The sequence below is a fragment of the Xenopus tropicalis genome, chromosome 2 (genome assembly GCF_000004195.4).
Source record: "Xenopus tropicalis strain Nigerian chromosome 2, UCB_Xtro_10.0, whole genome shotgun sequence".
NCBI classification, from domain to species: domain Eukaryota; kingdom Metazoa; phylum Chordata; class Amphibia; order Anura; family Pipidae; genus Xenopus; species Xenopus tropicalis.
Genome location: NC_030678.2, coordinates 104,634,127 through 104,648,518, shown reverse-complemented (window position 1 = coordinate 104,648,518; position 14,392 = coordinate 104,634,127). Strand labels below are relative to the sequence as shown.

Genomic DNA, 14,392 nt, shown 5'->3' with positions numbered 1-14,392 from the left:
CATGCCTTTGGCTGAACTGATTCAGAATCCATAAAATCATGTGACTTTTTCTCAAACACGGAAGTTGAAAATGTTTCACCATGCCCAAAGTGCTCTTTAGCCCTTCCTTCAGTTCGGTATTCGGATGAATCTTTTGCAAAGGATTCGGGGTTCGGCCAGATCCTATCATTGTGTTATACGGTGCATCACTAATAGAAAGAACATAAAGCACAAAAACTAAGAACAATGCCAGGTAAATTATAGTAAAGTTTTTTATGTCAAAAACTTTTGCTCTGTGAGACTGCAAGTTTACTGTTGTTCTTACTTTTTAACTTATTTTTCTATTAAGGTCCTCTTCTGTTCATATTTCTGTGTCTCATTCAAATCAGGGCCTGGTTGCAAAATAAATAGCAAATAGCAAAATAATATAAAGAAATACAAATTAATAAGGAACAGTTACACATTTTCTCAGAATATCACTCTCTAAAGCATGCTAAAAGTTCATTTAACGGTGAACAATCACTTAATAAGAAAAATACATTTGGTAAGTGGCAATAATAGAAAAATAGTGATGAGCAACATTTTTCATAGACTCCAATGGCTGCCAAAAAAAGGCCCACAGTAAAAAAAAATAAAAATGTTGCACTACATGAAAAAAGTTGCCACAAAAAAACACCCACTGACTTTAGTGCATTTTGCAAATTTTTTGCCCTTTCCTACATTTTTTGGCAAAGCGAGATGAGACAGATTTGCTCATTACTATAGAAAAATATATAAAAGATCACGAATGCTCTATCACAATTTTCATTTATGGATTGCAAACCAAATTTTAACATTTAATGGAGGGCACTTTTATACAAATTTACGAAATGGTGCAAGAGTAAAGGTTCTTATTCAAATAGAGACAAAAAACAGTGCAAATGATAAAAGGTCGCTCTGCACACCAAATCATTAATGTAAACTCATAAGGTATACAAAAAAGTGATTTATTAAAGCATATAGTTTCACCAATGTATGTAACAAAATCATTAAAACATATAGTTTAATACATATCAAACAGTGTCCCAGAAATAAAAGGCCTGATGCCTACAATTTAGGAGTTCATTTTAATCTATACAATGCCTTCAGGCAACCTGCTTTTTTGAGCAATATAGAGGTCTATGGGGTCCAGGATCCATTGCCTTTTACTGTATATAATAGTTACATAGGGTTGAAAAAAGACCAGAGTCCATCAAGTTCAGCCATTCCAAGTAAACCCAGCACCCACAAACCTATACTGACCTATCTATACACTCACATACATAAACTATATATACAACCACTAATACAAACTGTAGATATTAGTATCACAATAGCCTTGGATACTATGCTTGTTCAAGAACTCATCCAGGCCCCTCTTAAAGGCATTAACAGAATCTGCCATTACCACATCACTAGGAAGGGCATTCCCCAACCTCACTGCCCTCACCTTGAAAATCCACCTACGCTGCTTTGAACGGAAGCTCCGTTCCTCTAAAGGGGTGTCCTCTGGTGCGTTGATCGCTTTTATGGAAAAAAAAAAAAAGAACATCCCCCATCTGCCTATAATCCCCTCTAATGTATTTGTATGGAGTAATCATGTCCCCTCGCAAGCGCTTGTTTTCCAAAGAAAACAACCCCAACCTCAACAGTCTAACCTCATAGCTTTATTCTTCCATCCCCTTTACCAGTTTAGTTGCACGTCTCTGCACTCTCTCCAGCTCATTAATATCCTTATATAATGTGTTTGGGTCTATTTTCCCACTAATTCTCATTGTATTTAATGTATTTGTGGTGCCACTACCCTCTGCCTTTCACTGTATAGTATTTAGGATCTTGAGACATTGTCTTGGATGTCACGGTTACAAGCACATACTTTCTATATATTTCTCTCTATCATCTATCTATACAGATATGGGAACCCTTATCCGGAAACCAGTTATCCAGAAAGTTCGGAATTATGGAAAGGCCATCTCCCATAGACTCATTATAACAGATAATTTAAATTTTTTTTAAATATTTACTTTTTCTTTAATAATAAAACAAGTCCACTCTCACCAATATTATTTGCCCTGGCAATAGAGCCCCTAGCCATACTGATCAGGAACTCCCCGGGTATTAAGGGCCTTACATATGGTAATATCAAAGAAAAAGTATCACTATATGCAGACGACCTACTAATATATCTTGCAGATCCCAGGGACTCGCTGACCTCTCTGTTGCAACAAGTGGACAACTTTGGCCATTATTCCGGTCTGCGAGTCAACTGGGATAAATCAATCCTTTGTCCCGTAGATCCTCTCCAACCACAACCTGTGGTACCCAATATACCTCTAAAGTGGGTCAATCAATTTAAATACTTAGGAGTCTGGATAACTGTAGATCCTACTAAATATATCTCACTTAACCTAGACCCCTTACTGGTGGATCTTAAAACCCGACTGGCCCAATGGTCCAAGTTACCACTCTCACTCTGGGGTCGCATAAACATAATTAAAATGATATACCTTCCCAAATTTTTGTACATATTGCATAATTCCCCAATCTTTATCCCTAAAGTCTTCTTTAAGAAACTTAACCAAATTATCCTACCATTTGTCTGGAACAGTCGGCCCCCTAGAATGGCCTGGACGAAACTCTGTGCTCCTCTAACCGAAGGAGGCCTAGCCCTCCCTCACTTTTATCACTACTTCTTAGCCTCGCAGATACACTTCCTACACTGGTGCTTTATTCATGACCCTTATAACCCAAATATGCAGCTCCAGGCAACAATACTTGGCTCACTGGAAGGACTAAACAATTTTCCATACCAACACCTTAAAGACACAGGCCCATTGCCAACAACTCTAACTATCCCGCATAAAGCCTGGACCATCACACTCACTCTACTCAAACACCCGCCACCCTTACTCACGCCCAGGCTTCCTCTGTGGGGTAACCAATACTTACCACAATTTAGATCATTACATAACTTTGTATATTGGCCTCGCCACAATATTAAATATCTGGGAGATCTTATGGAACACTCGGCCTTCCCAACATATGCGCAGGTCCGAGAGAAAGCCCAACAACCTGCTCTTCACCTTTACAAATATTTGCAGCTGCGATCAGTATTCACGGACCAATTTGGCACTCTCACCCCTCAGCTTATTTCTTTAACAGTGGAGGTAATCCTCCACTCTAGTAATCCAGCAAAGCTTACCTCAAATCTATACCAAAACTTACTCTCAGCAGGCCCCAAACCATTTAACTCGGCACAAATATGGTGGACTTCCCAAATACCAGCACTCACCCAAGATGACTGGGAGGAGGCAACAGACACAATGTACAACTGTCTCATCTCTACTAGAGACAGATTGATACAGTATAAAACCTTCCATCACCTGTATATCACGCCATTAAGGTTGCACCAGATGGGCCGTACCCCAACAGATAAGTGCCCGAGATGTGCAGCTAGCCCTGCTAACTTTTTTCATATGATCTGGGCATGTCCCCATATCGCTAAGTTCTGGTCAGCAGTCACTAAATACTTATCGAATAACTTAGCCTTCCCTACTGTGACTGCTCCTGAAACTTGCTTGCTAGGAGTCCTAGACAGTATAATCGCTCAAAATAACTCCCGGATGCGCTACAGAATACTCCTGTTCTATGCAAAAAAAACAGTTGCAATGCATTGGATGGGCACTACCCTCCCCACCGTTACAGCCTGGAAGAATCTAGTGAATGCGGTAGCTCCTCTGTATAAACTCACATATGAGACTAGAGGCGCACCTGATAAATTTGACAAAGTTTGGGGCCCATGGTGTGACTTAGAGGGAAACTGAACTATTCCGCTCCTAGCTGCATTATAAGCCCCCCCCTGCATCCCCCCCCACCTTTTTTCTGCCACACCCTGAACATCTAACTCAGGAAGCTGATGGACCCAACATGCTGGAACTGCTGCCAGACTCACACTCACACTCTGTAATGTTACACCTATCCCTTTAATGTTTGTAACAAATTCTAGAGATTGACCTGGAAAAGAAAATCCAATACTTCTTCCTCATTGCACTGTAAAATGTGTTACTTTATGTTTTTGTTTGTATAAAAATTAATAAAATGCACCTTTCAAAAAAAATAATAAAACAAGTACCTTGTACTTGATCACAACTAAGATATAATTAATCCTTATTAGAGGCAAAACAAGCCTATTGGGTTTATTCAATATTTAAATGATTTTTAGCAGACTTAAGTTATGGGGATCCAAATTATGGAAAGATCCCTTATCCAGAAAACTCCAGGTCCCAAGCATTCTGGCTTGGGCATTGTCTGCAGTAAGTTTGTATATTCTCTCCATCTGTGCATGTTTGCATGTTGGTTTCTCTTATGTTGTGTGTACTTATGTTCCCTCCCCAGCTGTTTTTTTTTTAATTTTTCTTCTTTTTTTCTAATCCCTCTCCTTGCCATGATACCGGCATGTGCTCAACTACATCTCTCAACCATGATCACCCTGTATTAGAAATGTAATGAACCCAGCAGGAAAACCTTTCCGATTTTTTCGTGCAGCGACGAAAAATTTGGCTATAATACATTTGGAGCATTTGAATGAACGCCCCAAGCGTTCGTACATTAGTAAATCTGCCCCTAAGTATGTAGGCATTCATAGCTCCATGGATAGTGAGACACCAAATTGTGTTATATTGAAGGATCACAGTTTGAGCATATTTTAAGTGAAAGTATTGCTCTTCGCTGGGTCCGGGTGCTCATGCTGCAGAGCTTCAGCTTCAGGAGCCAGTAGGGAAATCATGAATACAAATATTGCTGGCAGGCACATCCGGATGTCAGACAACAAAAAGTTGTCTGGAAGCAGTGTTGTAAAATAAGAACTCTTAAAGTTTATTTATCCATACATAAAAAAAAACCCGTTTGGCTTTTTATGTATGCATTGATATCCCTACAGTGAGCACCAATCATTTGGGTTTTTTCTGCGCTACCTCCATTAATGTGGGTATAGTCTTAAACGCGTTTGTGATAACATGGGTGTGGTTTAAAAAAGGGGAGTGGTCAAAACTGGCTTCCATTGTCGGCCCTCCACCATGTAGGCTGGAAAAATTCCAGCCCTCGGTACCACAGAAGTTGGACAGCACTGCTGTTATAATCTGGCCTATAACAGCAATCAGAATACTCATTTTTACATTATCCATAAAAGACAAGGAAAGCCCTATTTACTGGGGGATGCCAAACTGACAGTATTGTCAGGTTGACTCTATCCACTTTGAGGTACCTAACATTTTGGAACCCCCAGTGAATAGGGCTCTCTTTGTCCTTTAAAGTGGACCTGTCACCCAGACATAAAAATCTGTATAATAAAAGTCCTGTTCAAATTAAACAAGAAACCCAAATTCATTTTTATATTAACACACCCAAACCCATTATAAAGGCATTTAAAAATCCCAGCTGTCAATCATATATTGCTTGCCCCGTCTCTATGCCTTAGGCATAGAGGCGGGGCAGGCAATAACTTTAGCTTTCCATTCAGCATTACCTAGATGTCACTGCACATCACACTTTTCCCCTCCCTCCTCCTCATCTAACTGTGTAGCCAGTGCATGGGTATGGGCATCTGGTCCCCCCTTCTGGCACATAAACAAGATTTTGGCATGATACAAAGCTTGCCTTAATAACAGTGTCCACAAAATGGTGCCTGCCTGCTTGCTTTAATTGAGTAATTCCAAGACGGAAGGAAACAAGATTTATATTATTTATATAGAGTAAGTACCTGTAGTTTATTTTGCTCAACTAACAATACAGAAAATATTTTGGAGTTCTCTCTTAGGGTGACAGGTCCCCTTTAAGATAACCTGAGCACCCAATAACAAAATATTTATAGTTTTATGGAGATACCTTAAGGAGAATCCCACAGCATTTTTACAAAATCGCCTACTTTAGATTGCAAGGTGCACAATGCATCTGACCGTAAGGGCCTGATTTATAGTTGCTTGAGCTTTTATGGGCTCGAGTAATCATTTTTTCTGATTACCTTGGCTTGTTGCTGAGCAGGTATTTCTTCCCCAAGACAGGCTTTTGAAAAAAATTCGGCAGGTTTTAGGTGCTGAACCCTTTATTTTTTTCCAAAAGCCCATTTGGGGGAACAAAAACCAAGCTTGGCAACAATTGTGTTCAGAATTGAGTTCATAATTGAAGCAGAAACCACACATGAGTTCAGGAACTACTGTGTGGTTTCAGTAATTGATTGCTCGAGCCCAAAATCTCAAGCAATTATAAATCAAGCTCTAAGTGTATGCCAAGAAAACACATACTGTTGGAAAGCACAAATTCTTTCTATTCCACTTTTTCAGCATCTTATACAGCAACACCTAAGGGATACTAGTCGCCTGGGGTGGCCAAGTTGATGCTGCTCCTCTAGCGTTTAGCTTTTTTACATCAGATGGGGCAAGGGGGAGCCGCATCACTAGTGTAGAGAGCGCATCAGCTCTTTCTGCTCTAGAAGAGACGAAATTCTAACTTAAAAATCAGAATTTCGTCTTTTTAAGTTATTAGGAGCAGCTTTTTGCCATCCCTGGTAATTTGCCGGATGCTGCCAACTGAGGTGGGTTTCTCAACTCTCCTTATGGCAGCAGCCCCCTTATCTTATAACATGTCCTTCGATAAGAACATCAAAAGTCCTAAATATAAAAGGCAGAGGACTATTAAACAAAATGATAATGTGAGTAGCAAAATATGTGGCATGTAGAGACTCCAAAATTAAAATAGTGTGTACGAACTGTTTGTCTGTCACTTCAGCTACATTAGAATCAACACTGATGTTGACATCCGAAAACCATACATTTTTTGAAAGCACATTCTGCCAAATCCAAAATGGGTAAATGTTTTTCTACTCCAAACTGCAAACCTTATATTTAAAGTTTTAAGTGTTTTTTATCTAATTTCTGAAAAATGCCCCAAACCTTACATTTTTAGGTTTTCTGTTGATACCCAATATTCAGCAGATTACACAACTATGTTGCTTGGAGATGCCCCAAAATAAAAAATATTGCATAATTTAACACATTTAAAAAAGGTTTTTTTTGTTATTTGGATACCATTCTTTGTCTTCTAAAAAACACTTAAACATTAAACAAATCCAATATGATTATTTTGCTACTAATATAGATTAATGCAGCTTAGTTACCATCAAGTACAAGTGATTGGTTTATTATTACAGAGAAAAAGAAAAAACATTTTTAAAGAATCATTTGCTTAAAATTCACTCTATGGCATATTGCTTTTCTGTAATTCTGACCTTTATGAGTTTTCTGGACACAAACAAGCAAATAACAGCAATGCAGAACATAAAATTCAATAAAAATGCTATAAAATCACCAAAATAAAAAGTAATTACACAATGTGACTCCTGTATATGTGTGTGTAAGTGTCAAATAATGTGTGTATATGCAAACATGGTGTAAGGGCCCAAAGTCCCCCCTTCCCATTTTTTGGCTATATAAGTCAAAATGTCCAGCTAAGGATAGAGCATGGGATACACTGGACTCCACTTCCACAGGAACGGCCTTTGCTAAGGGGAAGTTACTATATGGAGGGTATTGTGTAACTAAATCTCCCACTGCCAAATGTATGTGGAAAGTGAAGTAAATAAGTAGATGGATGCCAGAAGCTCTTTCAGAACAAAATAACAACTGGTTTATTTATGCAGACAAAAGATGATATTGCAGGATTCAGCAAATATACTCACAGTACACGAGGTGTCAAAGCAAGGCAGACTCAATAAATGGTAAAGTAGATATAGACAGTTCTGCACCACTGTGGAGTGTATTGGGAAATAGTCTTTTGTCCTTAGGATGTCCACCTTATTGGAGTGAATCCCAAACAGCCGACGGTAGTTCAGGGATAAGCACTAGTCTGTTACCTGTCTTTTAACCACGGTCCCTGCAATAAGGCTGCAGAGCCTATAAAGGAGACTAATCCTCTAACTTACTAGTTAGAGCCAGAAACTGCCCTTACTAAATAAGTCTGACTGTTTAACGTTTCTAAATGTGCTATGACAGGAAATATTCTTAGCTTGCTATTCCCTCATTCATGGGGTCCCTGCTCCCCAACTTCTCTAAGGGCATTTGTCCCCTTAGGGCCTATCCTTCTGGCCCGTAGTGAATCCCAGGCTTCCTGGAGACATCCACTTAAGTCAGAAGCTGCAGGCCAAGAAGAAAGAACCACCACTTTCCTAACACTATATTAAAGCATGGTAGGGTGTGGTCTAACCTTGGGCCAATAATATGTTAATACCAAATACTTACATCAATCCTTGCCCAGTAACAAGGTGATAAGTAAGTGTAGGGTCACATTAACCCTATAGGTCCCTACACACTTGTTTGGAGAAAGACGGCTGCTGAGTGGGTAAACAGCTTAGGGAAAAGTCCATGCAAGTCAAATCAGAGTAGGAACATCATGGTTTTCTCTTTCAACTAAAATCAACTAAGCATTTGTGTATCATTTTTACATAAGCCCAAGCTTATTTTTACCTTTAAATCTGCCCCTTAGTCTTGTAAAGGTGAACTTCTAGCCTTAGGAAATAAAAGGGGGCCACATAGTCCATAATTGAACTGGACAGCACAGGTTTCAGAAGGACTGTCCGGGTCAAAACCTGCCGATTTCCCCAATTTGGAAAACTGGCCAGGACTCTTTGAGATTGACGTGTTGATCGGCCATTCGTCCATCGCCACATCATAGCCCCACACCCAAGATGTCACTGCCCTGCCCAGTGACATCACATCCCTGCCCCCCTGCCCAGAGTTAGCCATCGCAAAAGGTGTCATCCCTAGGGCCACATGAGACATAAGTGTTCAGTTAGTCCTGAGCATTCAGGTTTGGAATCAAAGCAAACTTACTGTTGGTAAAAGATTTTAGGTGCACGCTGTGCGTGCTGTCACTACTGCAATGTTGGTGCATGTGATGTTACACGTACTCTGTGACTTAAGGTGGCCATACACGGGCCGATTGTAGCTGCCGATATCAATCCCTTAGATCAATTCAGGCAGCTTATTGGCCCATGTAGGGGCATAAATGATGGGCCTGCCCGACTGACATCTGGCCTGAAATCGGGCAGATATCGATCGGGCAGGTAAAAAAATTTAGTCGGATTGGGGACCAACCTAATTAGCCTAAATTCACCCGATATCACCCACCTGTAGGTGTTGAGAGGCCGCCAAGCGAGCAGATCTTAACATGTATGGCCTCCTTTAGGGGAATATTTAGGTCTAGTGCCTAGGGCAGCACTGGACCAAAAAACACCCCTGGCCACAGTGGTGTGACTATAGACGAAGCAGGGGTCCCCAACCTTTTTGACCAGTTGGTAGCAACACAAACATGAAAAATGTTTCTGGGGGTGCCAATTGAGAGCTATGACTGTTTATTTGGTAGCCTTTATGGGGACTGGTAGCCTTTATGGGGACTGGTAGCCTGCAGAAGGTTCAGTTTGTCAGTACACCTGCTTTTTATGCAACCGAAATTTGCCTCCAAGCCAGGAATCTTAAAATGAGAACCTGCTTTGAGGCCACTGGTAACAATATCCAAGGGCCTGGTGAGCAACATGTTGCTTACGAGCCACTGGTTGGAGATCACTGCTATGGTCATAGAAATCCCCTCTCCTCAGCCGCTCTTACCTATACCGACACCAGATTCAGCCGCATGGGTGAGGGAGGGCTGGGTTTAAAAGTTAGACCATTTGGGCCTCTCCGAAGATTTTTTGCAGGCGGTTCTGGTGCATAGTTGTTACTCCACAGGTTTGCCACATGATCAGTTTAAATATACTGCTAATAATTGTAAGCATTTAATTAAGATTATCAGTAGTGCAACTAGATGTTACTGGGCCCTGCAGCAAATTCAATTTAGTGTCCCTAAAATATTGGAAAGTTGCCTTATTCTATCATCATATTGAAAGTGAAATGACAGCAAATGATAGAGGTTTGTGATTAAGGGGGATAATCCAACATACAGTGGTGTGAAAAACTATTTGCCCCCTTCCTGATTTCTTATTCTTTTGCATGTTTGTCACACAAAATGTTTCTGATCATCAAACACATTTAACTATTAGTCAAAGATAACACAAGTAAACACAAAATGCAGTTTTTAAATGAGGGTTTTTATTATTTAGGGAGAAAAAAAATCCAAACCTACATGGCCCTGTGTGAAAAAGTAATTGCCCCTGAACCTAATAACTGGTTGGGCCACCCTTAGCAGCAATAACTGCAATCAAGAGTTTGCGATAACTTGCAACGAGTCTTTTACAGCGCTCTGGAGGAATTTTGGCCCACTCATCTTTGCAGAATTGTTGTAATTCAGCTTTATTTGAGGGTTTTCTAGCATGAACCGCCTTTTTAAGGTCATGCCACAACATCTCAATAGGATTCAGGTCAGGACTTTGACTAGGCCACTCCAAAGTCTTCATTTTGTTTTTCTTCAGCCATTCAGAGGTGGATTTGCTGGTGTGTTTTGGGTCATTGTCCTGCTGCAGCACCCAAGATCGCTTCAGCTTGAGTTGACGAACAGATGGCCGGACATTCTCCTTCAGGATTTTTTGGTAGACAGTAGAATTCATGGTTCCATCTATCACAGCAAGCCTTCCAGGTCCTGAAGCAGCAAAACAACCCCAGACCATCACACTACCACCACCATATTTTACTGTTGGTATGATGTTCTTTTTCTGAAATGCTGTGTTACTTTTACGCCACATGTAACGGGACACACACCTTCCAAAAAGTTCAACTTTTGTCTCGTCGATCCACAAGGTATTTTCCCAAAAGTCTTAGCAATCATTGCGATGTTTTTTAGCAAAATTGAGACGAGCCATAATGTTCTTTTTGCTTAAAAGTGGTTTGCGCCTTGGAAATCTGCCATGCAGGCCGTTTTTGCCCAGTCTCTTTCTTATGGTGGAGTCGTGAACACTGACCTTAATTGAGGCAAGTGAGGCCTGCAGTTCTTTAGATGTTGTCCTGGGGTCTTTTGTGGCCTCTCGGATGAGTTGTCTCTGCGCTCTTGGGGTAATTTTGGTCGGCCGGCCACTCCTGGGAAGGTTCACCACTGTTCCATGTTTTTGCCATTTGTGGATAATGGCTCTCACTGTGGTTCGCTGGAGTCCCAAAGCTTTAGAAATGGCTTTATAACCTTTACCAGACTGATAGATCTCAATTACTTTTGTTCTCATTTGTTCCTGAATTTCTTTGGATCTTGGCATGATGTGTAGCTTTTGAGGTGCTTTTGGTCTACTTCTCTGTGTCAGGTAGCTCCTATTTAAGTGATTTCTTGATTGAAACAGGTGTGGCAGTAATCAGGCCTGGGGGTGACTACAGAAATTGATATTGAAATTGAAAATTGAAATTGATAAACCACAGTTAAGTTATTTTTTAACAAGGGGGGCAATCACTTTTTCACACAGGGCCATGTAGATTTGGAGTTTTTTTTCTCCCTTAATAACGTAAACCTTCATTTAAAAACTGCATTTTGTGTTCAATTATGTTATCTTTGACTAATAGTTAACGGTTTTTGATGAGCAGAAACATTTAAGTGTGACAAACATGCAAAAGAATAAGAAATCAGGAAGGGGGCAAATAGTTTTTCACACCACTGTATCTATCTCCACTTTATTTTGTCATTCTCAACACATTTTCTGAATTCCCCCATAGAGTAGCTCCAGTTTCTCTGATGTTTTGTGATACAAAAAGTATGTTTAGCCTAAGCCCTAGTCATTGCACCCAGTGTCAAACACTAAATCTCCAGCTAAGCCCTAAAGAGGCAGCCTGTGGCAGGCAGAAAGCACGTGTCCTAGTGACTGGCTGTGAGTATAAACATTGCCTCCCTGTTTGAGCCCAGCCTACTATCCTAAGGAAAAGCAGGGCCGCCTTCCCATTTATAGGAATTGCCACAAAGGGGGCGTGGCCTCTCCCAGGCAGAGGGAAAGCGACGTCTATTCTTGGCAGAGCGGCGCGCCGATTTATTCATGGAGGGAGGAGAAAAGTGCGCCTGAGAGAGTGCGGACTCATGCGGTAGAGCAAGCGGGAAAATAGATTCTAGCAGTAAAACTGCGAAATCGACTATTAAAGTTACCCATAACTCTAACGGCAGCTAAATAATTTGCACAAATTAGGAACTGACCAAACGGGTTTCATCCCCAGTGAATCTCTATTGCTTTAATTATGTGACTAGACGAGTAAGCGTAGTGAAAGGATATAATGGTTACACTGCCCTTTGGCTCCTCAGCCGGAGCTAGGCTACAATGCCCCTCGCCGAAGAGAGGGATTGTGGGTGTTGTAGTTCGGAGACAGCTGGAGTAGCCGCAGTTTGAATGACTGCCTCCACAGGGAATGATATTGGGAAAGGAAGGGACGTCACGGTCAAAGACGCAACACGACCTGAGTTAAAGCATGGGCAGGGCTACTTGCTACTAACTTGTGTTGTGAATCTGTTTTTTCTATTGCGAGCTCAGTGACGTAATTGTACCTGATTGGACGAGGCGTGGAAACAAGGCACCTTTCTCCCCCTCCACTTGTCCTCCCCCCGCCCCCCAGACGGTGCTCGGAGCCGTGAGCCACAAGCAGTAGGCGTAGGTGAGTTCGAGGCCGCTGTGTTGCAATTCTAAGTATTGGGGGGTAAAAAAGAGCAATAGTGACTCGCAAATTTGTAGTTGGATCAGTCACCTTGCGCGACATGCTATGGGCTTTTCCATTCTCCATCACGGTGGTGTAGAACATGCAAGGTGACTGGGGCTCAGTGCAGGTTCGGCAGCCTGGTGCCTTGTGTTGGGATACGGCGGTGCAGAAGCAAATAGAAGTGTGGATGCTACGCCCGGGGGGAGCGATCTTGCGCTGGGACTTGTGACTTTACAGGTCGGCGTCATGCCGCGTCTTTTCTGGGACTGTGCCTCCCACGTGTGTGCAGCGTGCTGGGAAGCGCCGGAGCTTGCGGATAGTGGGGCGCACTGATTTGCGGATAGTGGGGCGCACTGATTTGCATCGCTGCTCCCCCACGTGTGCTTCCCAGCCTGGGCATTCCCGCCGGGCATGAATGGCTGGCCTGCTGGCTATAAATAGGCAGCACCCTTTGTTAGCTTGGTGACTCAGGCACAACTCCTTGCTCGGTGCGAGGCTCGCTGGAGATTCCTTACAGTCATGGAGGGCAGCTTTTGTGATTCATTGTATTTATCTGTCACCATGTGGCTTCAGCGTAACACCACTGGGCATGTTCTCTCTTCCAACTCGTGTGTGCATGTAAAGCATGTAACCTTCGCAGCAGGGTTAATCATCGCGTCACCAATCCAGATGATCTACTACAACTCCCAGAAGCCTCAGGTGCTGGCTGGGAGTGTAGGGGAATGTACTTTATTTCTGTTGCACTTCAGCTAATGGGGGTTAGCCAAGGGCTTGCACACAGCATGCAAGTTCGACCTGAGGTGTATCTACAAGGTCACCCAAACATACTACAGTTTGGGCTCAAAGGTCATATCCGTCCCCTGTCTTACTGGGTCTCATTACCACACTCTGCTTTCTCTTCTGTGGAAAGTGTGCTTCTTACAAAGTTTTGGGAAGTTTGAGTGGCACAGTGAGCATGTATTTCAGTGTCAGGGCAGAAACACAAAGCATGCCTGCATAGGGCATGCTCCCAAATGTCACCCTTACTGGGCCTGGAGCTCTGACTGGGATCAAATTAGCTTTCACACACGTGACTGGGCTAGTGAGGAAGTAACCATGTTACCCTTTCTTTGTGGGCTTACTGGAAGTATCAGAGGAGAGCTTTGATTTTTTTTTTTTCTTTAGCTGTGTACAGGTCCCATATTCTGTTATTATATTTAATGGGGTTTACCTTAATTCCTTTAATTTAGTGCATTAAATAATCTTTATATTGTAGCAGCAAATACAGAACATTTCTCTAATCCTAGAATAAATGGAAGAAGCAAGTGAATAATTTTTATAAATGCAAATCCATGTATAGGTATGGGACCTATTATCCAGAATGCTCGGGACCTGGCATTTTCTGGATAAGGGATCTTTCTGTTATTTGGATCTCCATAACTTAAGTATGCTAAAAATAATTTAAATATTGAATAAACCCAATAGGCTTGTTTTACCTCCAGTTAGGATTAATTATATCTTAGTTGGCCAAATGTTAAGAACAGTAGAATTGTGACCATATTGTTTATGGCCCTTGGTATACAATTGGTCAGATACTATATGGTATGGGATTGGCCTATGCATGGCCACCATAAAGATAATATAGACCCCTTTTCAACATAATATGAATGAGTAGGACATGTGCTGTGCTAAACATAGTTTTTTTTTTTTTTTTTCCCCGTTGCTTTATCCAGAAAAACCTTTTGTTTTTGTCTCATAGTGACAAGGAAGTTTAACCA

The 14,392-nt window shown here is 41.5% G+C and overlaps 1 protein-coding gene and 1 long non-coding RNA gene across 3 annotated transcripts in view; one reads left to right on the top strand and one right to left on the bottom strand.

Moving 5' to 3' along the window:
* Positions 1-15: 15 nt before the first annotated feature.
* LOC116408862 overlaps positions 16-14,392 on the bottom strand; it is a 16,948-nt gene continuing 2,571 nt past the window's right edge. Inside the window, exons 3-4 of the long non-coding RNA XR_004221342.1 lie at positions 305-371; positions 16-188 (exon numbers count right to left, since the gene is read on the bottom strand). This is a non-coding gene — a long non-coding RNA (uncharacterized LOC116408862). The remainder of the gene's footprint in view (positions 189-304; positions 372-14,392) is intronic.
* Positions 12,061-14,392, top strand: part of akap1 (A-kinase anchoring protein 1) — a 26,870-nt gene continuing 24,538 nt past the window's right edge. The window contains exon 1 of one of the 2 annotated variants that reach the window (XM_002936812.5): positions 12,061-12,593. Coding sequence is in view for 1 of the 2 variants with exons in the window: in XM_018091608.2 (XP_017947097.2) it covers positions 12,699-12,742 (44 nt within the window). In the remaining variant the exon portion in view is untranslated. Of the gene's footprint in view, positions 12,594-12,660; positions 12,743-14,392 lie in introns of those variants that run through there. The other variant, XM_018091608.2, reaches the window with a different exon arrangement.